Source organism: Anabas testudineus, chromosome 14, assembly GCF_900324465.2.
Source record: "Anabas testudineus chromosome 14, fAnaTes1.2, whole genome shotgun sequence".
NCBI lineage: Eukaryota > Metazoa > Chordata > Actinopteri > Anabantiformes > Anabantidae > Anabas > Anabas testudineus.
Genome location: NC_046623.1, coordinates 14,318,927 through 14,341,597, shown reverse-complemented (window position 1 = coordinate 14,341,597; position 22,671 = coordinate 14,318,927). Strand labels below are relative to the sequence as shown.

Here is a 22,671-nt window from a genome sequence, read left to right as displayed (position 1 = left end):
ACTCAAGTACATTTGTTCTTGTGAATTCAAAATGTTACTAAAAAGGCAGAAACACATGTATTTGGTGTACATCTCTTGCAGGGAGCTTAATTGCAACTAGATTATATTTTCTCTTATTATAATGACTGATCTGTTAATGCATAATGTTAATGGCAAGTCATTTATACAGTATGTTAATCATATCAGTGAAATATTATCTGACAGTGTTTTTTTTCCATCAATATATCTAGAGCCATGTAGCCAAGATGCAAATTATTACTATTATTTTAATGTTATTTCTTTCTCTTTTATTTATTTGTTTGTTTTCAGCAGTACCTCGTGCAGCACATGGCCCCCTAGGCGACCACCCATATGGCCTATGCCAAGAGCCAGCTCTGAAAATATTTATATAAGGTAATATAATACTAATATAATACTACCTAACAGCCATGTTAGGTTTTTGATTATTAGCCGTCCGTAGTTTGTTAAAGTTGGTGAAACAATTGATCTACTGTAATAAAGAACAGTGACAGTGACGTGTGTTTATTTAATTTTAAATAAAACCATGAAAACAAATGCAAGGTTAAAAACTCAGATGTTCTCAGATGATTTAGGACGGCTTCATTTCTGTGGAGCTGTCACGTCGTCCATCTTTATCGCTGCAGATATTGTTCCAGGTCATTACTGTAGCTCTTGGTGTTTGGTTTCCACATGTGTTTTTGGCCTCCTACCTCGATATATCCATTGCTTAAGCCAAACTATAGTCACAACAACCAGTTCCCTATACTGACATTGCTGATCTACCCTGTGGAGTTGAAATCAGTTGCCAGGATTTGATGGAGCAGTCACACTGTGATCTATGGATTGCTTTGTGCTGTAGAACTGGCTTGAAATAAACTGGTAGCTGGCATCAGGTGGAATCCCTGTGACTATGACTGAGGATAAACAAGCTGTGGCAAATAAGGCTGACAGCAAAGAAACAGGACAGAATGAAGCAGTTATAGGCCTGAGGCCCTGACAGGGATCTACTGATGTATCATACATCTGAAATTATGCCATATATGCAGAAGCAAGCCTAGGCTACATAGTTAAGGTAAACTTGAAGAATAATTTTTTTCCATTTGAGTCATTTAGTTTGTGCTAGTTGGTATATTGTACTGTTTCGTCTGCTACTTTTTGTTCTATGATTGTTTGATTGTTGTTCATCTTGTCATCCTCGTGAGTAACAAGTTCACAACTCTTCTTTACTCCCTTGTTGAAAGCCGGCAGCTCTGCCTAATGAGACTGTTAATGACTTGTTTGTTGACACTACTCTTGTAGATTGTAGAACGATGACACATCCAGAACAATTAGGTAAACTCTTTGTTCCAGACGGTATTGTCAAGAGGGTGGGTGGTATGACGGGTAAGTTGTCAAGCAACATTGCCTCACGAGTCTCGAAACTTTCTACGACCTGCATTACTTTAACTAGATGAACGAGCAAAGAATAAATGTTGGTTTCTATTGTGACTGATAAAAATATGTGAACCTTTTCTTTTTTTTGCCATAAAATATGATCTGATCTTCATCTAAGTCAAGAGTATTGACAAATATAATGGAATAACACCAAAAATGTCTTTATTGAGAACAACCATAAAAACCTCATAGTGGAAAAAGTATGTGAACCAAGTGTTACCTGGACAAATATTATTTTGAGGGTGTAGACTAGAGCTATTTTTGCTGACAAAAACCAATCAAACATTTGAGTTCGCTCCACTTCTGAGTCATACCTCACCAAAAGAAGCTTTTAGAGGACCTACAGTCAAGAATTGTTGATTTATATAAAGCTGGAAAGTGTTAGAAAGTGATTTCAAAGATTTTCAAAAACTCACCAGTCTACAGTTAGACAAACAATCTACAAATGGAGACACTTAGGGACTGTGGCTGCTCTACCAAGAAGTCAAAATGACCCCAAGAGCAACGCTCATCAATAAGGTAAAGAAACAACCCTGTAGAAGTTTGTTGATGCAACAGGACAATGAACGAAAACACTGGAGCAAGTCCACAATAGAATGACTTCAGAAAAATCCGCATCAGAACCCAGACCTCAACTCAATAGAGATGCTATGGAATGACACATGAGACGTCCAAAGAAAATAAGAGAGCTAAAGCAGTTCTGCAGGAAAAAAACTACTTTAGTTTTCATCAAGACCGAGTAGCTTGCACTGCATTAATGTTTCACACAACATTTTAATAAATAAAAACTAATTAATTCAATTTATTATGAAAATACAAGGGCCTCGTGTTGCATTTAATGCTGGTCAGCATAGTCTTTACCTTTTCAACCAAACCCCACCACCCCTATGTGCCCCAGGCCATGACAATCAGGGTAGACTCTCTACAGATGTGCACATGCAGCCAAAAACTTTGTGTCTGCAGATCCTGTCCACATCCTGCACTTACTCAGCTGCATCTTTATGCTGTGATTTCACCAACTAAATGACCGGTCTGCTTTTGATTGGTCTGGATATGAGGAATATCAGTAATTGGTGAGCGTTAACATTTCTATTTATTTTTACCATATGAAAAATCTACTGCACATTTTTTGGGAATGCATAGAAAGTTCACATGTGACTGTTCAAATCAAAATATCCAGCTGGTTTAAACCAGCAATGTAATTAAATGTCACTGGCTTTATACCTGAAAGAAACAGATTTGGGGAAATAAACTTACTCGTTTGTTTTCCTCAATCAAGTAAAACCACAAATATTTTTTTTTTACAATGCTGGCAGGTATTTGTATTTTCTCTTACAGACAAACGTAATTATATAGTTACAGAAAGATTACTCTGGAAAAATCTAGTAGTATAACAAAATAGAAGAAGAAATATTGCATCATTACTTAGAGTTTGTTTTCCAACTTCTTTTCAGGATGAATAACATCAGTAGGTCTCATAAGGGACCTAATTAGATAATGGTTCAAGTAAACCGATTTACTTTATACGACATAAAACATTTCTTAGTTAGTTTTTAGTTAGTCAGGTTCAAGTTCAAGTCAAGTGTTTTATTTTACTCAATAATTTAATATTAGTAGTACATCAGTTTGTATTGTATATAAATACATTTAAAATTACATATTTATTTTTGATAGATAGATGAATATAAGTGGGGGGGTAGATGTAGGATACTCAGATAAGGAAATTTTTCCCTTAATTGGAAGGAGAACTTATATTCCTCAAAAGCTACAAAGGAATCTCTTTTGTGTGTGGCACCAATGAAACATTTAGAAATAAATAATATCTCTCTCTATCTCTCACTTTGTAAAACTGGGACATATATATTCATGTTCCTCATTAATTAAATTCAGCGCAGTGCAATGTGTCTGAAACAATATCAGAACTTACCCAAGAGACTATTGAAGCTCTGGGGCCTCAACACGTCTACGCTCAAACACATTTATTATCTGTAGGGATTTGTTATTAAGGTAGTGTGTCCAAATTAATGAAATTAGCTCCAGGTATGTTACAGCTGTCTGAATTCTCCCACAGAGAGACGTCCTCTGAAAATAAATAGCAGAGGATAAAAAGATGGATGCATCCACTGCCTTTAGGCCTGCAGGGAGCACTTCACTACAAAATTCTGCAGAAAGAGAGTTCACAAATTAACCTCCTGGGTGAATTAACCACTGTTAATTTGACAACATTGTTCTGGTTATATGATTTTACAGAAAAGCACAACTAGACGTTGTTTCTAACATAATCATCAGGGATGAAATTATGTTTTTGTCAATCCATTTGTCCTGAATGTCCTGAATTTGTTCAATAAAAAAAAAATGATTCTTTTATGGTGACGTGAGTTTTTTTTTGTTTTTTTGTTTTGTTTTTTACAAATTTCATATTACAAAAGGAAGAGAAAATATGCAAATCCACAGCCGGAGACCTATAACTAGTATTTTTATTTTATAAACCAAATTAGCATGTATCAATTTTATTATTATTATTATTATTATTATTACTAATATTACCTTTCTGTCATTGAAACTGCTGTTTACTAGTCAATTAATATTTATTAAGTCATGTTAAAATGCACATTGAGGCTACTTTAATTCTAGCTACAGATGCAGCACAGTGCAGGTTTCGGAGTAGTAATGCATCTATTGGTAATTTATGTTGAAATAGTGTTGTAGCAGGTCGACAGACTTCAGGGGAACACCGATTTGGTTGTCCTGAGGCCAAAAATGGCAGAGTTAACTGTAGTAAAGTAAAAGTAATAATACTGGTAGTAAAAGTAGTCATGTTGTCAGTCGTCAAGCAATCAAAGCAGTAGTAGTACGAGGTGTTGACACATAACATTTCCTAGAGATGCAATTCACATCTCAAAGTTTTACGAACACTTTCACAAATAGAGTGACTCTAAATAATCACAATGGATTTTAGAGTTAACTTGACCTTCCAGTCTGTCAGCCCTCGTGTAGGATGACCCCGGGGGATTCCCACCACAATGCCACTGTATATCCTCATTTGCCCTCAGGATAGACCTTGTTTTTCCTCATACTAGGATGTTTCCCAGAGGAACAGTCTTGCATAAACGTGTTATGATCGAGCTGACTAATTGATCCCGAGAGGTTTCAGGCACTGTCTCCCCGTAGAAGCACACGTACACACAAATATTTATCACGAAGATGCTGCAACTTGTTATTGTTCAAGTTCATTTGTTTTTTCAAGTATCATGTAATATCAAATATCCACGAGTGTACACCACAGGGATTGTGACTCTCTTTAGTTTTCTTTCTGAAACAGGAAATAATAGGATAAAAAGAAAGTTCATATTGATTACACTGATCTATTGCAAAATAAAAGGAGAGTTTTGAAAAGGAAAGCAGAAAAAAACCTTTAGCGCTCTCCGTAGTAGTGAGACTAACGTTTTATATTTTCAAACTGTTTAACTTTTACTACAACAATCACATAAAATTATAGCATAGCACTTCAAATGACTGCAAATAGTAATTTTTTCCATTGATTAGTTGCCCATTTATCTACTAGATTAATGAATTCATCAATCATTTCAAATTTTCCCACAGTCCAACATCAACAAACAAATATATTCCTTTTACACTCAAGCATCTTTGAAATCACCATTGATTCAGGATTGCAGATCTTAAAATGTATTTTAAACAGGGCCAGGTTCAAACTCAAGAGAACCTCCATTACATTAAGATTTAGTCATCTGGTCGATGGTTTTATCCAAAGCAACTTACAAACAAGGTGTTTGGGGGGGTGGGGTGGCGGCTTTGACTCCAGGATCAGCAGTCTGCAGCCCAAAGCCCCTAAAGTGTCCCCGGGCTGTCCAGCTACGTCCAGAAGGACACTCAATGTAAAGCATGTGCCAAATAAATGTGTGGACCATGATCTGCTGTGGGAAGCTCCTTGCGGATAAAGCCAGAAGAACTTACGCATTAGGTACAAAGCAATTCCAGGACGGTACATCAGATCAAGACTGACTTACCGTCAAGAGATTAACATGTCAACTGATCTCGACTGGCCTGTGAATACATCACAATCCCACCAACTGAAAACATTAGACAGAGATTGGTAAATCTGGACATTATTGTGATAATCCTTCCAAGTTATCAACATAATAGTAACTTTTGAGATATATTTAAACAGTGCCAGCAGGATGTATATTTGCAGTGTACTGATCAGTATGTTTATAATCAATCGTCATACATTATTACTTTATCCACACTAGATCCAACTGTTATTGAAAAGTCACTTTGACAACCTGAGTGTGCCACATTTCACCTCCACTGAGACAAAGTTGCATCAACATATTTTCAACTAAACTGTCATAAAATCTTTATAAATCTTAGAGGCCTTGCTTGTGTTTGTCACACGGCTAAGATCATCTGATGAGGTAAGGTCTGAAATATATCTCAAACACAATCCCACTTTGTTCTGTAGTGTGTTGTACTGGTTGTGTTATCTGTCTGCAGTATGTTTCAGGTGGACGAGAACTACACACGTATAACAGAGTTTGTTATTGTGGGCTTCCCAAGTCTCCAGCCGGAGTATTTTCAACTGGTGGCGTGGTTCTTTTTCCTCTTCTATGTGACCACGGTGGTGGGTAACCTGCTGCTTGTCATGGTGTTTGCTTGGGAGCACAGTCTCCAAAAGCCCATGTACATCATAATGGTCAGTCTGGCTCTATCAGACATTGGTAAATATGGAAGTGTTTTTCCCTTGCCATGTGCCTTCTTTTCACAGGATTTGGTGTATTTTGTGTTACATTGCTTTCATGAAAAATGTTTATCCTAGCAATTATTTTTAATTATTAATTATTTTATATTTGAAACAAACCACTACAACAGTCTCATCAGAGTATTGTATTTTTATTTTTTTTTACTTCCTCTTTGCCCTGCAGGCTTTACCACTGTGGCCGTACCTAAGCTAATTGCTCGTTACTGGTGGAACGATGGGAGTCTTGGTTTTCACACTTGCCTTCTGCAAGAACACATGATCCACTATTTTGGCTCCTTGAACTCCCTGATTTTATTGAGTATGGCTTTGGACCGATATCTAGCCATCTGTTTTCCTTTCAGGTGAAAAAAGCGATTTGACTAGTCTGAATTGTTAGAAGCTAATCATTAGAAATTAAAGCTAAACATCATAATTATTTTACTATCCTCCTCACACCTACCCTGTCAGTTGTTCTCTTTTCTTTTACCCTAACTTTATCTCCACAGATACCCAATATTGATGACTAACCAAACTATGACAGGCCTGACTCTGTCATGCTGGGTGGTGGCACACATCTTCCCCGGCATTGCCACCATCGGTTTTGCAACGATGCCGTTTTGTGGGCCCAACCAGATCATACACGCTTTCTGTGAAACCATGTCACTAACACCTCTGGTGTGCGGAGACACCAGCAAACAACTCGGCGCCGCCTATGCTGGAGCGATGTTTATTCTTTATGTTCCTTTAGCCTTCATTATCATCTCTTACATTTGTATCATCATCTCCATTTTGCGCATGGCCAACGGACAGGTAAGATATTAGTGTGTAAAGTTTGAGATATTTTCAATATTATTCATAACTCTCTTTAACCCTTAGCCATTGTCCTCCTCAGGGCAGAATTAAGACTTTCTCTACCTGTGCAACCCAAGGCTGTATCATATCCATCTACTACATACCACGTTTCTTTGTCTACTCCACACCTTTCTTCCCTAATCTGAAAATGACCCCTGACATCCGTATAGCCACTACCCTCTTCTACAGTCTTTTACCTTCACTCATCAACCCATTCATCTACTGTCTGAGAACCAATGAGATCAAGATGATACTCAGACGCTGGGTCCAGAGAAAAAAGTGTATCACACCTATAAAGTAATCCACGACTATGACTTTTGAGTTGCTCATGTTAAAACTTATTTTCTGTTATTTGTCTTTACACTTCAGTACTAAGAATAAATTCAGAAGATGTTGTGATGCTGTCTCAAAGGCCCAAATCATACTGTGAGCGCCCTGTGGTGGCAGAAGTCTGTCAAATCAATCTTAATTCAACTAACAAGTCGTCGAAAAATGTCTTCAAATTATCAAGTCGAATTAACAAGTAGAAGTTAGAAATAGACGGTGAAGGTAGGCTTACTGTAGACACAGACAGACAAACTAAGCCATTGTTTAAACACAGATGGTGTTGAATTTCTAGTTTAACACCATTAAACACCGTTTTCAGGCTGACACTGGGCCTTTGATGGGAGCTTTATATTTTTTATTTAAGTATTTCCAAAACATTTTGTTCAGAATTTGACACAGTTACTTTAAAATTCTTCATTCAACTCTTTTTTTAAATATGTCAATCAATTTTCTTTAACCTTTCTCTTACTCTGGATCAATCATCATGTAATATTTGACTCTGTTTGATATTATTTCATGGTTAAGCGTGCCCTCCAGTGGATAATGCAAAGCATTAGTCACTAGGGCCTTTCCAAACTTCACACATGTCCAGGCTTATCCAGGCCCCTGTGTATGTATTTCTAAAACACAGAGAAAACTTTGTTCATTACAAAAAATAACGACAATAATTACAAATTAATGATTCAAGTCATGCAAAAATACTTTTTTTTTGGCTTTGCCCTCAGCAGAGGACCAGAGACTTAACAGGGCCTTTACACTGACAATGAGAAATTACTGTTTGCTTGTAGTTCTGAGGTTGTGTTGATGTGACCATGTGATGATGTGACTGCATGATTGTTTCACACTGAAAAAGACTAGTTGTGGTGCAAATATATGTCACATTAATAAACTCTGAAACTTTAGGGCACAGTGTTCTCTTTTATATTTGCACAATCAGAGACACTAGTTGTTTTACTGTCCCAGAAGCTAATGGTTGATAAAATTAAACACAGTTAATAATTCTTGATTAATTATCAAAAATCTAAGACTGTGCATTGGTGTTGCAGTGTTACTTTTATAAATCATCTTCTTCCACCACCGGTTATTCTTACACTGTGGTACATCTCACATATGTTTAAGTTAAACTTACTTTACTATTACATTTAATAGTGTATTCAATCGTAATGGAAATATTACTTGGACAACCTAAGTGTGCTACTGTTTTGCCTCCACTGGGACACAGTTGAGTCAACATACTCTTTACATCATACATGTCATAAAATCTTTATAAAATTAAGAGGCTACTGCTCGTGTTTGTCATATTGTCCACAGTGTCTTGTGAGGTGAGCACTGAGATGCATCATTTCAAACACAATCTCATGTAATCTTGTATTTCACTTGTTGTATTGTCGCTGTATCTCTTCCTTCAGTATGTTTCAGGTGGACGAGAACTACACACGTATAACAGAGTTTGTCATTATGGGCTTCATAAGTCTCCAGACGGAGTATTTTCAACTAGTGGCATGGTTCTTTTTCTTCCTCTATGTAACCATAGTTGTGGGTAACGTCCTGCTGATAGTGGTGTTTGCTTTGGAGCAAAGTCTCCAAAAGCCCATGTACATCATAATGGTCAGTCTGGCTCTATCAGACATCGGTAAATATGGAAGCGATCAGAACACCTTCCACTTGTCCTCTTTTCTCACGATCTGGTGCAATAGGTGTTATGCTGGTTTGATAATAAGAAGAATATAATAATAATAATAATAATAATAATAATAACAAGAATAATGATAATCCTTAGAAAGATCACTTGGAGATTTAATTTTAAGTTTTAGTATTTCAGTATTAGAAAATAAAAAGGCCGGAGTGAAGCAAATATCACTGTATAAAATGACACAATTATCTGGCCTTTAGTTTAAAGAGGTGCTTTGTTTTAAATAATGTGGTAATTGTGATAAAAATGTGTTAAAATTGCATTTACAATACATATATATATATTTACAAGATTACTAAGATGGCAGTGAAATCACATTGCCAGGCCCAGCATCTCTATAGATAGTGCCCAAAGTACTTCCTCTTGTAAATTGTTTCTATAATAGTGCTTATCTTGTACAAATCATACACACAGGTATATTCTGCCCTTTACTGCTTATTGCACTTCTGGTTAGATACTAAACTGCATTTTGTTGGCTTGTGTATTACATGTGTAATGACTAAATTGAATCTAATGTAATATATTTAACCATAAATTTAAAGAAATTATGAAAAACAGAAAAACTGCCACACACATGATCTATGTTTCTTTCTCCTTATTCTCCTGTAGGCTTTACCACTGCTGCTGTACCTAAGCTAATTGCTCGTTACTGGTGGAACGATGGGATTCTTGGTTTTCACAGTTGCCTCTTCCAAGAGCACATGATTCACTATTTTGGCTGTTTGAACTCCCTGGTCTTACTGACCATGGCTCTAGACCGATATCTAGCCATCTGTTTTCCTTTGAGGTGAAAAGAAATCATGTGATTAGCCTGAAATTTGAAGACTATAAAATTATTTTCTAGTTTACATCTAACCTTTCTTCTTTCACCCATTACTCCAAACAGAGTCAGCTAAATTTTTCTCTCTTTTCACCTCTTTCACTGCCCAGATACCCAGTGTTGATGACTAACCAAACTATGACACGCATTACTCTCTCGTGCTGGGTGGTGGCACACATTTTCGCTGGCACTGCCACCATCAGTTTTACCACGATGCCGTTTTGTGGGCCTAACCAGATCATACAAGTGTTCTGTGACGGCATGTCACTAGCACCTCTGGTGTGTGGAGACACCAGCAAACAGTTCAGCATTGCCTATGCTGCAGCAATGATTATTCTTTATGTTCCTTTAGCCTTCATCATCATCTCTTACATTTGTATAATCATATCTATTTTGCGAATGGCCAACGGACAGGTGAGATAACGGTGTACTTTATTATATTTTCATTATTATTGATAACTCTCTTTAACCCTTAGCCATTGTTCTCCTCAGGGCAGAATTAAGACTTTCTCTACCTGTGCAACCCAGGGCTGTATCATTTCCATCTACTACATACCACGTTTCTTTGTCTACTCTACACCTTTATTTCCCAACCTGATAATGACCCCCGACATGCGTACAGCCACCACCATCTTCTACAGTCTTTTTCCTCCAGTGATCAACCCGTTCATCTACTGCCTGAGAACCAATGAGATCAAGAGGATATTCAAACGCTGGCTCCAGAGAGGAAAGGGCATCATGTCTAAGAAGCATTGCCAAGTAACTGATGTCTCAATGTCACAATGATAAGTTATTTATGACAATGTCATACTTTAATGATGTAAAGCCGAATGGCTACGTAAACTGTTTAGTTAGTTAGTTAGAACTGTTTAGTTAAAGGTTAGAAACATTTTTAGTGATACGGCACAGTGATCTGCCGTAAGTGCAATATGGAAAACAATATTATGTTCTCATGTGCAGATAACTACTTAATATTTTTCCCCCTTTCAGTGCGACTGGCACAAAGTATATGTACCTAGGCCTCAACATTTAACTGTACACTGTCCCACCTCTCAACCTAATGTGCTAATCAGAGAAACTGGAAACTGAACTTATTATATTAAGTATGGCTAAAATCATAAACTTCAAATACAAAAACTAAAAAATATAAATGTAACACACAGGCTTTTCATGTTTAATGAGTTCAGAAACCCAATTAAATTAAATTCAGTTTAGTTCAATTCTGTCCTACTCACTGCAGGTGAGATAGTTTGGGTAATTGGTTAAATAAATAAAACATGGACTGTTAACTAGCTTAAATTGATCATTTTTCCAACGGGATTCTGAATTGAGTTAGCCCGGTAATGACTAAGCAGCTAATTATTAGGCTAGCAGGTTGACAGCTAATCATTTAATCTAGCAAGAATTAATACAGACAGAATTTTCTCATTTTGTTTTATTAAAGTATATTCTTTAACTCACTGGTGAAAAGGCAGTCGATCTAGTTGCTAAATTCAGTTGAGCTCAGTTCATAACTCGGGTTTCACGCCCACTTTCACCTGGATATTCATGGGAGCCATCTGATTGGCTATTTTAAAAAATAAATACCAATATGAGATTAGTTATATTGGATTTGCTTTTATTTTATTTACCCGGTTTACATTTGGGTTTCTTAACATAATTCCGATTCACCAAAAAGTTAATAAGCAGTACAAAAAACTGTGATAATTAGCTTCACATATACCTGCTACAAAACAATGCTACTTTATAAAGCTACTTTTTATATTGACAAATCGACAATATCAAACTTATTTCTTCAATACATTTACTAACAACCTTACTGATTTCATTCAATAAATATGTGGGGCCTAAATAGGCTGGCAGAGAAGGCCCCCCCCTTATCAACAAAGAAAATACTAATTACAAACTGGTGCTTCAGTATTAAAAGTCTCATTAGCCATGCTAAAGTGTTATGTGCATATTCCGATATTTACTAGGATTAAGTGTAAAAATAAAAGAAAAACAGCATTATTATACAGTGCTATACAATGATACAGATGTTTTGGAAAGGTTACTATAGGACAATCTGAGTTTTTTCCACTGGGACAAACACTTGTGTCATCATTTTTCACGATATGCTCGTCACAAAACCTTTAAAACTCAGAAGCTGCTGCTTGTGTTTGTCAGACTTTCAAAGCCTCCTAGTGAGGTAGATGATAATGTGCATATCAACTCAGCCCTTTTTATAAAGCACTGCAAACATGATCGCTCCCTGTTCTGTGCTTTCTATTGTTCTGTGTTGTACTGGTTGTATCATCTGTCTTTATCTGACTTCAGTATGTTTCAGGTGGACGTAAACTACACGCTTGTAACCGAGTTTGTTATTGTGGGATTCCCAAGTCTGCAGCCAGAGTATTTTCACCTAGTAGGCTGGTTCTTCTTCTTCCTCTATGTGACAACAGTGATGGGTAACCTGCTGCTGATAGTGGTGTTTGCTTTGGAGCACAGCCTCCAAAAGCCCATGTACATCACTATGGTCAGCCTGGCTCTATCAGACATCGGTAAATATTGTGTTGTTTATGTCACCTATCATTTATTTTCTTGAACAATATGGCGCATTATGTGTTACAGTGCCCCTATAACTTGGACAAATGTGGACGCTATCAGTAAACTGTATATTAGTGTTGTTGAACTTCAGCATAGTAAAAGGGAATAGTGAAGGCAACCTGCATTTAGTATTTTAAAAAATCCCTTTTTCACTTTTAATGTGCAACAACACATGATCGAAGGTTTGCAAAATAAATTAGATCTTGAACATTTACAGTTTCAGTATAGGTATCGTTTTTTTTTTACTGGATTTAAATGATTATAAGCACAATTACACTACAATATTTTAATGTCATTGCCAGTTTTTCTCATCTCTTTCCATCTTCATCCTGCAGGCTTTACCACTGTGGCTGTACCTAAGTTAATTGCTCGTTACTGGTGGAACGATGGGAGTGTTGGTTTTCACACTTGCATCTTCCAACAGCACATGATTCACTATTTTGGCTCCTTGAACTCCTTGATTTTATTGAGTATGTCCTTGGACCGATATCTAGCCATCTGTTTTCCTTTCAGGTGGAAAAAACTATTTAAATATTATAACCTCTAAGTTCTTAAACTAGGCTAGAAATGACTAATTCTTGTAATTATATTTCTATCTTCCTTAAAACTTGCTGTTTCAACCATTTTCCTTTTCTCTCCTAAGATATCCAATGTTAATGACAAACCGAGTCATGACCAGCCTGACTCTCTCCCTCTGGGTTGTGGCACACATCTTTCCTGGCATTGCCACCATCAGGCTCACCATGATGGTGTTCTGTGGGAGCAACCAAATCATACAAGCCTTCTGTGACCACACGTCCCTTCCACTTCTAATCTGTGGGGACTCCAGTCGTCAACTCAGCATCGGCTTTATCGTAGCAATGTTTATTCTTAATGTTCCCCTAGCGTTCATCGTCTTTTCCTACATTTGGATCATCATATCTATAGTGCGCATGTCCAGAGGACAGGTAAGATAATGTTTTGTATGTTTGCCAGAATAAACCACCTACTTCTTAAGGTTTAGAGTCATTATTTAATTCTTCTATTCAAACTATTTTAACTCTAAGCTGCTGTTCTCCTCAGGGCAGAATGAAGACTTTCTCTACCTGTGTTACTCAGGGCTGTATCCTCTCCATCTACTACATACCACGTTTCTTTGTGTATGCTGCACCTTTATTTCCTAACCTGAAAATGACCCCTGACCTGCGTATAGCCACCAGCCTCTTCTACAGTCTTTTGCCTCCACTGTTGAACCCGTTCATCTACTGTCTGAGAACCAGTGAGATCAAGATGATACTCAGACGCTGGATTCAGAAACAAAATGACATCACACCTAAAAAGTCTGGTCAAGTAGTTACTGTCACAGTGTCAAACTGACAAGTGATCCATTGCTTTGTTTTGCTGATTGACAGAATTACTAATGTTTTCTTTAGAAATAGAAATTAACGCTTTAAATGAAAATAAAGATGTATTTTATTGTTGTCAGTTTTCTTCAAGCCGTTTTTGGTTTAGGGCAACACTCTGGATAGATGTCCTTACATGTCTTGCAACTTTAATATCACACCTCTTAGCTAAGTTTTTACATTGATGGGTTAAAAGTGAATACATTTTTCCATCTATTTAATACTATTTGATATCGTGTTATTGGAAGCTTTCAAGCTCCAAACTCAGCTTTTAATTCAAATATTTTATATCAGCATATGAATAAATACAATTTATTCAGAAAATGATTTAAAAGTATCTTAACAGAGAAGACTGTATATCATTACTACAGAAGATGAAGATAGTAAAACTCCATTATGATTTGCCTGACAAAATAAATACATGAAGATGTAATGAAGGATCTGCCAAAATAGGACATAACTGATGTTCACAGGAAAAAAAATGAATATCTCATTAAGCAGTTCTAAATATTGATAATTGTGTGTTGATTATAGTTTTGGTGTGTATTATGTCATGCAAATAAACTAAGTACAAACAAATAAGAGAAAATAAACCAATTTCAAAACACAGTGCACAATGTGCTGCATAAAAATAAATGGCTAATGAAATAACATTCACCTCCTCCACCCACCTCTGCACACATTTAAAAAAATCACCATAAAATTACGACATAAAAATTAGATTTTGTATAAATATAATTTCCCTAAGCTCTTTTTTTTTTGTAGTTGTTGTTGTTTGCTGGTTTATTGGTTCCTAAGACTTCAAATATTCATGACAATGGGACAAATATGTGGCAAAACTGAAAACACGTCTCTGCCTCTGGCTAAAAAAGGCCAAAGAAAAGATCAGTGATGAATATGAGTTGACTGTGACCTTGACCAGCAAAATATAAACTGTTCATCATGGAACAGTATCAGTACCAAATTATTATTCAGTATAATAAAGAGAAAACAAGATTTACATATACACTACATCATATTGATATAATTGGACAATGGGAACCCAGGGTGTGCTACTTTTTTGTCTCCAGTGGGACAAAGTTGTTCCACCATGCACCATAATATCTTTATAAAAACTGAGGGAATGCTGCATGTATGTGTCACACCATCTGGTGAGGTAAGGCCTGCTGTGAATCTTGAATTATAAACGTAAGCATTTCAAACACATGTTGTACTGGTTGTATCATGTGTCTTTATCTGCCTTCAGTATGTTTCAGGTGGACGTGAACCACACACTTGTAACCGAGTTTGTTATTGTGGGATTCCCAAGTCTGCAGCCAGAGTATTTTCACCTAGTAGGCTGGTTCTTCTTCTTCCTCTATGTGACAACAGTGATGGGTAACCTGCTGCTGATAGTGGTGTTTGCTTTGGAGCACAGCCTCCAAAAGCCCATGTACATCACTATGGTCAGCCTGGCTCTATCAGACATTGGTAAATGTTGTGTTGTTTATGTCACCTATCATTTATTTTCTTTAATAATATGGTGCATTATGTGTTACAGTGCTCTTGTACAGAACCACTTTTAATCTACAACAGAAGAAGAAATCTAAAGATGTAGGTCAGAATTAATCAAACATCACTCAGAATGTACTTACACAGTTCTTCTTCTGGTTGTGCTTTATAAATCTGTCAGCCTTTTAGTTTAAGTTAATTTATTTTACTATAATTCATGATTGTAGGTTTGAAAAATAAATTAGATCTTGATCATATTAAAATTTTGATGCATCCTATTTTGTATTGGATTTAAATAATTATAAGCACAATTACACAATATTTTAATGTATTTGCCAGTTTTTCTCATCTCTTTCCATCTTTGCCCTGTAGGCTTTACCACTGTGGCGATACCTAAGTTAATTGCTCGTTACTGGTGGAACGATGGGAGTGTTGGTTTTCGCACTTGCATCTTCCAACAGCACATGATTCACTATTTTGGCTCCTTGAACTCCTTGATTTTATTGAGTATGGCTTTGGACCGATATCTAGCCATCTGTTTTCCTTTCAGGTGGAAAAAAAACTATTTAAATATTATAACCTCTAAGTTCTTAAACTAGGCTAGAAATGACTAATTCTTTTAATTATATTTCTATCTTCCTTAAAACTTGCTGTTTCAACCATTTTCCTTTTCTCTCCTAAGATATCCAATGTTAATGACAAACCGAGTCATGACCGGCCTGACTCTCTCCCTCTGGGTTGTGGCACACATCTTCCCTGGCATTACCACCATCAGGCTCACCACGATGGTGTTCTGTGGGAGCAACCAAATCATACAAGCCTTCTGTGACCACACGACCGTTTCACTGCTAATTTGTGGGGACTCCAGTCGTCAACTCAGCATCGGCTTTATCGTAGCAATGTTTATTCTTAATGTTCCCCTAGCGTTCATCGTCTTTTCCTACATTTGGATCATCATATCTATAGTGCGCATGTCCAGAGGACAGGTAAGATAATGTTTTGTATGTTTGCCAGAATAAACCACCTACTTCTTAAGGTTTAGAGTCATTATTTAATTCTTCTATTCAAACTATTTTAACTCTAAGCTGCTGTTCTCCTCAGGGCAGAATGAAGACTTTCTCTACCTGTGTTACTCAGGGCTGTATCCTCTCCATCTACTACATACCACGTTTCTTTGTGTATGCTGCACCTTTATTTCCTAACCTGAAAATGACCCCTGACCTGCGTATAGCCACCAGCCTCTTCTACAGTCTTTTGCCTCCACTGTTGAACCCGTTCATCTATTGTCTGAGAACCAGTGAGATCAAGATGATACTGAGACGCTGGATTCAGAAACAAAATGACATCACACCTAAAAAGCCTGGTCAAGTAGTTACTGTCACAGTGTCAAACTGACAAGTGATCCATTGCCTTGTTTTGCTGTTTTCAATGACATAAAATAGAAGATTGTATATCATAACTACAGAAGATGAAGATGGTAAAATGTAATTGTGATTTGACTGAAAAAAAAATGAATACAGGACATAATTGATGCTCACAGGAAAAAAAAAACATTAATATCTCATTAAGCAGTTTTAAATAGAAATAATTGTGTGTTGATTAGTCTTTGGTCTGTATTATGTCATGCAAATAAACTAAGTACAAGAAAGTAAGAGAAAACAAACCAATTTAACAACACAGTGCACAATGTGCTGCATAAAAAGAAATGGCTAATGAAATAACATTCACCTCCTCCACCCACCTCTGCACACATTTAAAAACCTCCATTAAATTACAATATAAAAATAATGTTTGCTGGTTTTTTGGTTCCTAAGACTTCAAATATTCACGGGAATAGGACAGATGTATGGCAAAATTGAAAACACGTCTCTGCCTCTGGCTAAAATGGCCAAAGAAAAGATCAGTGATGAATATGAGGTGACTGTGACCTTGACCACCAAAATATAAACTGTTCATCATGGAACAGTATCAGTACCAAATTCTTATTCAATATAATAAAGAGAAAACAAGATTTACATATACACTACATCATATTGATATAATTGGACAATGGGAACCCAGGGTGTGCTACTTTTTTGTCTCCAGTGGGACAAAGTTGTTCCACCATGCACCATAATATCTGTATAAAAACTGAGGGAATGCTGCATGTATGTGTCACACCATCTGGTGAGGTAAGGCCTGCTGTGAACCTTGAATTATAAACGTAAGCATTTCAAACACATGCTGTACTGGTTGTATCATGTGTCTTTATCTGCCTTCAGTATGTTTCAGGTGGACGTGAACCACACGCGTGTATTAGAGTTTGTTATTGTGGGATTCCCAAGTCTGCAGCCAGAGTATTTTCACCTAGTAGGCTGGTTCTTCTTCTTCCTCTATGTGACAACAGTGATGGGTAACCTGCTGCTGATAGTGGTGTTTGCTTTGGAGCACAGCCTCCAAAAGCCCATGTACATCACTATGGTCAGCCTGGCTCTATCAGACATCGGTAAATGTGCAACTGCGTATCATCATTTGTCTTGTTATGTAATGAGTTTGTCACAAAATGAATCAAATATGCCATTCCAGTTTTTCTACATCTCTGTTAAGTGTTAACTGAAAAGTGTTCATCTGTCTGCTGGTTAGTTTTAACTAATGCATGCAAGTAAATTAAGACACTATAGGTTCAAAAAACAACTATTTTACTTGACACTTTCATTTACGTTGTTCACTTTCCTGCAGGCTTTACCACAGTGGCCTTACCTAAAATAATTGCACGCTATTGGTGGAATGATGGGAGTCTTGGGTTTTACACTTGCCTCTTTCAAGCACATATGATCCACTACTTTGGCTCCTTGAATTCCCTGATTTTACTGAGTATGGCTTTTGATCGATATCTAGCCATCTGTTTCCCTCTCAGGTGAAAAGTGCAATATAATTAGTCACTTCTAAGAGTTTTGACTATTATTCCTCTTTTACTTCCTTCTCATGACTGTAATATTACTTGAGATCATCTGTCTTCAGATACCTGATGTTGATGACAAACCAAACCATGGCAGTGCTGACTCTCTTCTGCTGGGTAGTGGCACACATCTTCCCCGGCATCAGCACCATCAGTGTTACCATGATGTCATTTTGTGGGCCCAACAAAATCATACAAGTGTTCTGTGAACGCCTGTCACTTTCAGCTCTACTGTGTGGGGGCCCTGGACAATATTTCAGTGATGCATTCGCTGTAGCAATGTTTATTCTTTATGTTCCTTTCGCCTTCATTCTCTTATCCTACATTTGCATAATAATCTCAATATCACGCATGGCAAATGGACAGGTAAGGTATTTTGTTGTATGACTATACCAGATATTTTATTGATATTTCGTAATTAAAATTCATCCCTCAGCTACTTTGTTGATATTTTTTATATTTAACTCAAAGCTGCTGTTCTCCTCAGGGCAGAATGAAGACTTTCTCTACCTGTGTCACCCAGGGCTGTATCCTCTCCATCTACTACATACCACGTTTCTTTGTCTACTCCACACCTTTAATTCCTAGCCTAAATATGACCACTGACATACGCATAGCCACCAGCCTGTTCTACAGTCTATTTCCTCCACTCATCAACCCGTTCATCTACTGTCTAAGAACCAATGAGATCAAGATGATATTTAGACGCTGGGTACAAAAATTACAGAGCATCACACCTACAAATCATGGCCAGATTGCTGCTGTCACAATGACACACAGAAGTGATATGTGAATGCTTCTTTGATGAAAATAATGAAATTTGGTATTATGTTGAGATACAAATTGTAGATATTAAAAGAAACAAAACACCAAATCTGTGTCCTCTCCCTAAAAATATGTATTTATTTTAACAATTGCCAATAAATCCAACATGCTAGGAACAAGCTGAAAGGATGTGAGCCTTGAGTTTAGTGACATTAACGTGCTAATAATCAACTTTTATCATAATTTGGTAAGATGCTGGGGCATACTGTAACAAAAAGGCAATACTTCCATCCACCACTGTTTTAACACGAGTGAAACTACAGAAATATCAGATACAGCCATTCAAAACCAAACAGCAAATGGCAGATCAAGAATTTTTCCATTAAACTAAAACATTTTAGAAATCTATGAAGCATGTATGGAAATATCTTTGTGCTGATATATTATATACTTCCCAGGAGTAAAAGGGAAACTTGAAACTTGACTTATACCAAGATACATATATCGACAGATAGGACAAACATTATCATGAAGAATAATAAAAAAAAATTAAAAGAACACTTTCAAAACATCAGATATTAAAGGGACAAAAACATCCTATTGGATATTTATACTGATATGGCCTGGTTGACTGGATGTACAAAAGGATGCCTAATAGTTTGATGGAAAACAAAAGGATTAACCTACAGAGGCTGAATTCAAAGACACCCTGAAAATCTAAGATGGGTGTGCTACTTTTTTCCTCCACTGGGACAAAGTTGTGTCATCATGTTTTCCATGTCCTGCCCAGAATAAAATCTTTATAAGACAGAGTCAGTCGCTTGTATTTACCAGACCATCTGGAGAGGTAAGCAATGACACCTGAACTCTACTTCATTTCTAAAACATGTCCTTCATTTCAAACACGTTGTACTGGTTGTATCATCTGTCTTTATCTGCCTTCAGTATGTTTCAGATCGACAACTACACGCGTGTATCAGAGTTTTTTATCGTGGGATTCCCAAGTCTGCCGTCAGAGTATTTTGAACTAGTGGCATGGTTCTTCTTCTTCCTCTATGTGATCACAGTGGTGGGTAACCTGCTGCTGATAGTGGTGTTTGCTTTGGAGACCAGTCTCCAAAAGCCCATGTACATCACTATGGTCAGCCTGGCTCTATCAGACATCGGTAAATATTGTGTTGTTAATGTCACCTATCATGTGTCTTCTGCTTCCATAACATGTTGCTCCTACTCTGTTGTGAGTGACTGTTCAAATGAGTGGGGTTTACTTTGAATATAGCAAAGGGAATAAAGATAGAGGCTGAATGCAATGTCAACAACAGCCCCTTGAGCTTTTGAGGAAAACAGCAGTGAAAAAAAACAACTTAACTGGTGTTAAACTATTAAATGATGAGTGCATCCTGAGAAGCATTACTCTGTCTGATCATTAGTTTAAATTAGTGGATTTAAGATATTTAGGGGAACATAAGTCTGTCAGATCAAAAACAGAACAACTATATTTCATCTGCGTTGCCTTTTTTTTTTCCTTCTCTCATTTGCCTGTAGGCTTTTCCACTGTGGCCTTGCCTAAAATAATTGCTCGTTACTGGTGGAACGATGGGAGTCTTGGCTTTTACACTTGCATCTTCCAAGAACACATGGTCCACTATTTCGGCTCCTTGAACTCCTTGATTTTATTGAGTATGGCCTTGGACCGATATCTAGCCATCTGTTTTCCTTTCAGGTGAAAAGCAATATAACACCATCACCAAGTCCTGGAATTTGACTACCATATAACCATTTTCTAATTTATAACTAACCTTTCTTCTTTCATCCATCACTGCAGTCTCTGTTTGACATCACCTCTCTCTCCTGTCTGTCTATCCTCAGATACCCAATGTTGATGACAAACCAAATCATGGCAGCTCTGAATGTCTTCTGCTGGGTAGTGGCACACATCTTCCCTGGCATCAGCACCATCAATGTTACCGTATTACCCTTCTGTGGGCCCAACAAAATCATCCAAGTGTTCTGTGACCGCACATCACTCACTGCTCTGGTGTGTGGGGACACCAGCCGAGAATACAGCATTGCTTATGCTATAGCAATGTTCATTCTTTATGTTCCATTAGCCTTCATCATCTTCTCTTACATTTGTATAATAATCTCAATATTGCGCATGGCCAGTGTACAGGTAAGGTAATATGTTGTACGTTTGTCAGATTAAACCAGTAACATATATAACCTTGTAATTAAATATAAAAAATATGACAGTGTGCTGTTTTTAATCATTAAGATCCCCCCCCCCCCCCCCCCCCCAATGCCTATGGGACTGTAGTATTTAAGATTCTGCTCAGCAACTACTTCTTTGACCAATTCATTTTATTATTCACAATTTCTTTTAACCCTTAGCCATTGTTCTCCTCAGGGCAGAATCAAGGCTTTCTCTACCTGTGCCACCCAGGGCTGTATCCTCTCCATCTACTACATACCACGTTTCTTTGTCTACACTGCACCTTTCATTCCAAACCTGAAAATGACCGCTGACATGCGTATACTTACCACTGTCTTCTACAGTCTTTTACCTCCAGTGATCAACCCGTTCATCTACTGTCTGAGAACCAGTGAGATCAAGACAATATTTAGATCCTGGTTCCAGAAACTAAAGGGCATCACACCGACAAAGCAGAGTCAAATTGTTGCTGGCACAAGAATACATTAACTCATCTTGTTTAGAACATTAGAACTAATTTATTATGTAGTGAAACTAATGGACAAATTGATTAAAACTGTTTTTTATATTATATTATATATTATATTATATATATATATATATATATATATATATATATATATATATTCCCAAGTGTATAAGAAAATCTCAATATGTGAGAATGTCTGTACAACAGCTGAAATTCAAAGTAGTTGGGTGATACAACAGGACAATGACCCTAAACACCAGCGCAAGTCTACAACAATTCTGGCTTCGGAAAACCTTTTGTAGGGGACCCAGACCTCAACAACTAGGTTTATATAAAAAAAATAAATAAAAAAATTGTTCCGTTTATCGACAGTTTCAGTTCACTTATACTCCACTCTGACCTGTAAAGGTCACAAAACATAAATCACTGTATTTTTAAATCTTCATTGTAACATTCTTCCTCATGTTTTCAAGCACTTAACCATTTTCAGCTATAGAAAATATTCAGGTATCAAAATGTTCAGGTTTTTTAGGGTTAGTTCAATACTGGTTATGCTTAAAGTTATGGCAAATAAACTCCAAATCTCTCCGATATAAGACGTGTGTGTCTGTGTGTGTGTGTGTGTGTGAGTAACTCAACATGTGAGACATTAAAATAACATTTTAGAAAATTTATTAAAACAGTTGACCTCAAACTTCACAACTCTACAATTAAACAACAAGGAACACTCCATAATTAAACAAGTTCTCACTGTTTTTTAAACAATTAAAAACAATTTCAAATAACTAACAAACTATAACTATATTACATAAGTTCAAGCCTTTAGGTGTATAGTCCAAGGTTGTCCAGTTCCAGTCTACACAGGCTCCTGTCCTGCTTGTTTTTAAACACATCACAACCACAGCCCTGCCCACCTCCGCTTACCTGGATCAGGTGCATTAAA

The 22,671-nt window shown here is 36.9% G+C and overlaps 5 protein-coding genes across 5 annotated transcripts; all 5 read left to right on the top strand.

Annotated features, from left to right (window-relative positions):
• Nucleotides 1-1,310: 1,310 nt before the first annotated feature.
• Nucleotides 1,311-7,346, top strand: LOC113171062 (olfactory receptor 2A12-like). Its single transcript, XM_026373433.1, has 6 exons — nucleotides 1,311-1,383; nucleotides 5,827-5,870; nucleotides 5,960-6,173; nucleotides 6,378-6,555; nucleotides 6,700-7,003; nucleotides 7,086-7,346. The coding sequence occupies exons 1-6, from the start codon at nucleotides 1,311-1,313 to the stop codon at nucleotides 7,344-7,346; spliced, it is 1,074 nt and encodes a 357-aa protein (XP_026229218.1).
• A 1,436-nt stretch (nucleotides 7,347-8,782) lies between these two features.
• Nucleotides 8,783-10,671, top strand: LOC113171059 (olfactory receptor 2A12-like). Its single transcript, XM_026373431.1, has 4 exons — nucleotides 8,783-9,005; nucleotides 9,675-9,852; nucleotides 9,996-10,299; nucleotides 10,378-10,671. Exons 1-4 carry the CDS (start codon nucleotides 8,783-8,785, stop codon nucleotides 10,669-10,671), a joined length of 999 nt encoding a protein of 332 aa, XP_026229216.1.
• A 1,531-nt stretch (nucleotides 10,672-12,202) lies between these two features.
• LOC113171057 (olfactory receptor 1-like) lies at nucleotides 12,203-13,827 on the top strand. The gene is made up of 4 exons (XM_026373429.1): nucleotides 12,203-12,425; nucleotides 12,807-12,984; nucleotides 13,115-13,418; nucleotides 13,534-13,827. The coding sequence occupies exons 1-4, from the start codon at nucleotides 12,203-12,205 to the stop codon at nucleotides 13,825-13,827; spliced, it is 999 nt and encodes a 332-aa protein (XP_026229214.1).
• Nucleotides 13,828-14,983: 1,156 nt separating this feature from the next.
• Nucleotides 14,984-19,075, top strand: LOC113171054 (olfactory receptor 2T1-like). The gene is made up of 9 exons (XM_026373427.1): nucleotides 14,984-15,009; nucleotides 15,100-15,329; nucleotides 15,717-15,894; nucleotides 16,027-16,330; nucleotides 16,446-16,712; nucleotides 17,616-17,829; nucleotides 18,063-18,240; nucleotides 18,345-18,648; nucleotides 18,770-19,075. The coding sequence occupies exons 1-9, from the start codon at nucleotides 14,984-14,986 to the stop codon at nucleotides 19,073-19,075; spliced, it is 2,007 nt and encodes a 668-aa protein (XP_026229212.1).
• Nucleotides 19,076-19,993: 918 nt separating this feature from the next.
• On the top strand, nucleotides 19,994-21,748 carry LOC113171050 (olfactory receptor 1-like). The gene is made up of 4 exons (XM_026373422.1): nucleotides 19,994-20,213; nucleotides 20,593-20,770; nucleotides 20,917-21,220; nucleotides 21,455-21,748. The coding sequence occupies exons 1-4, from the start codon at nucleotides 19,994-19,996 to the stop codon at nucleotides 21,746-21,748; spliced, it is 996 nt and encodes a 331-aa protein (XP_026229207.1).
• The last annotated feature ends 923 nt before the right edge of the window (nucleotides 21,749-22,671 follow it).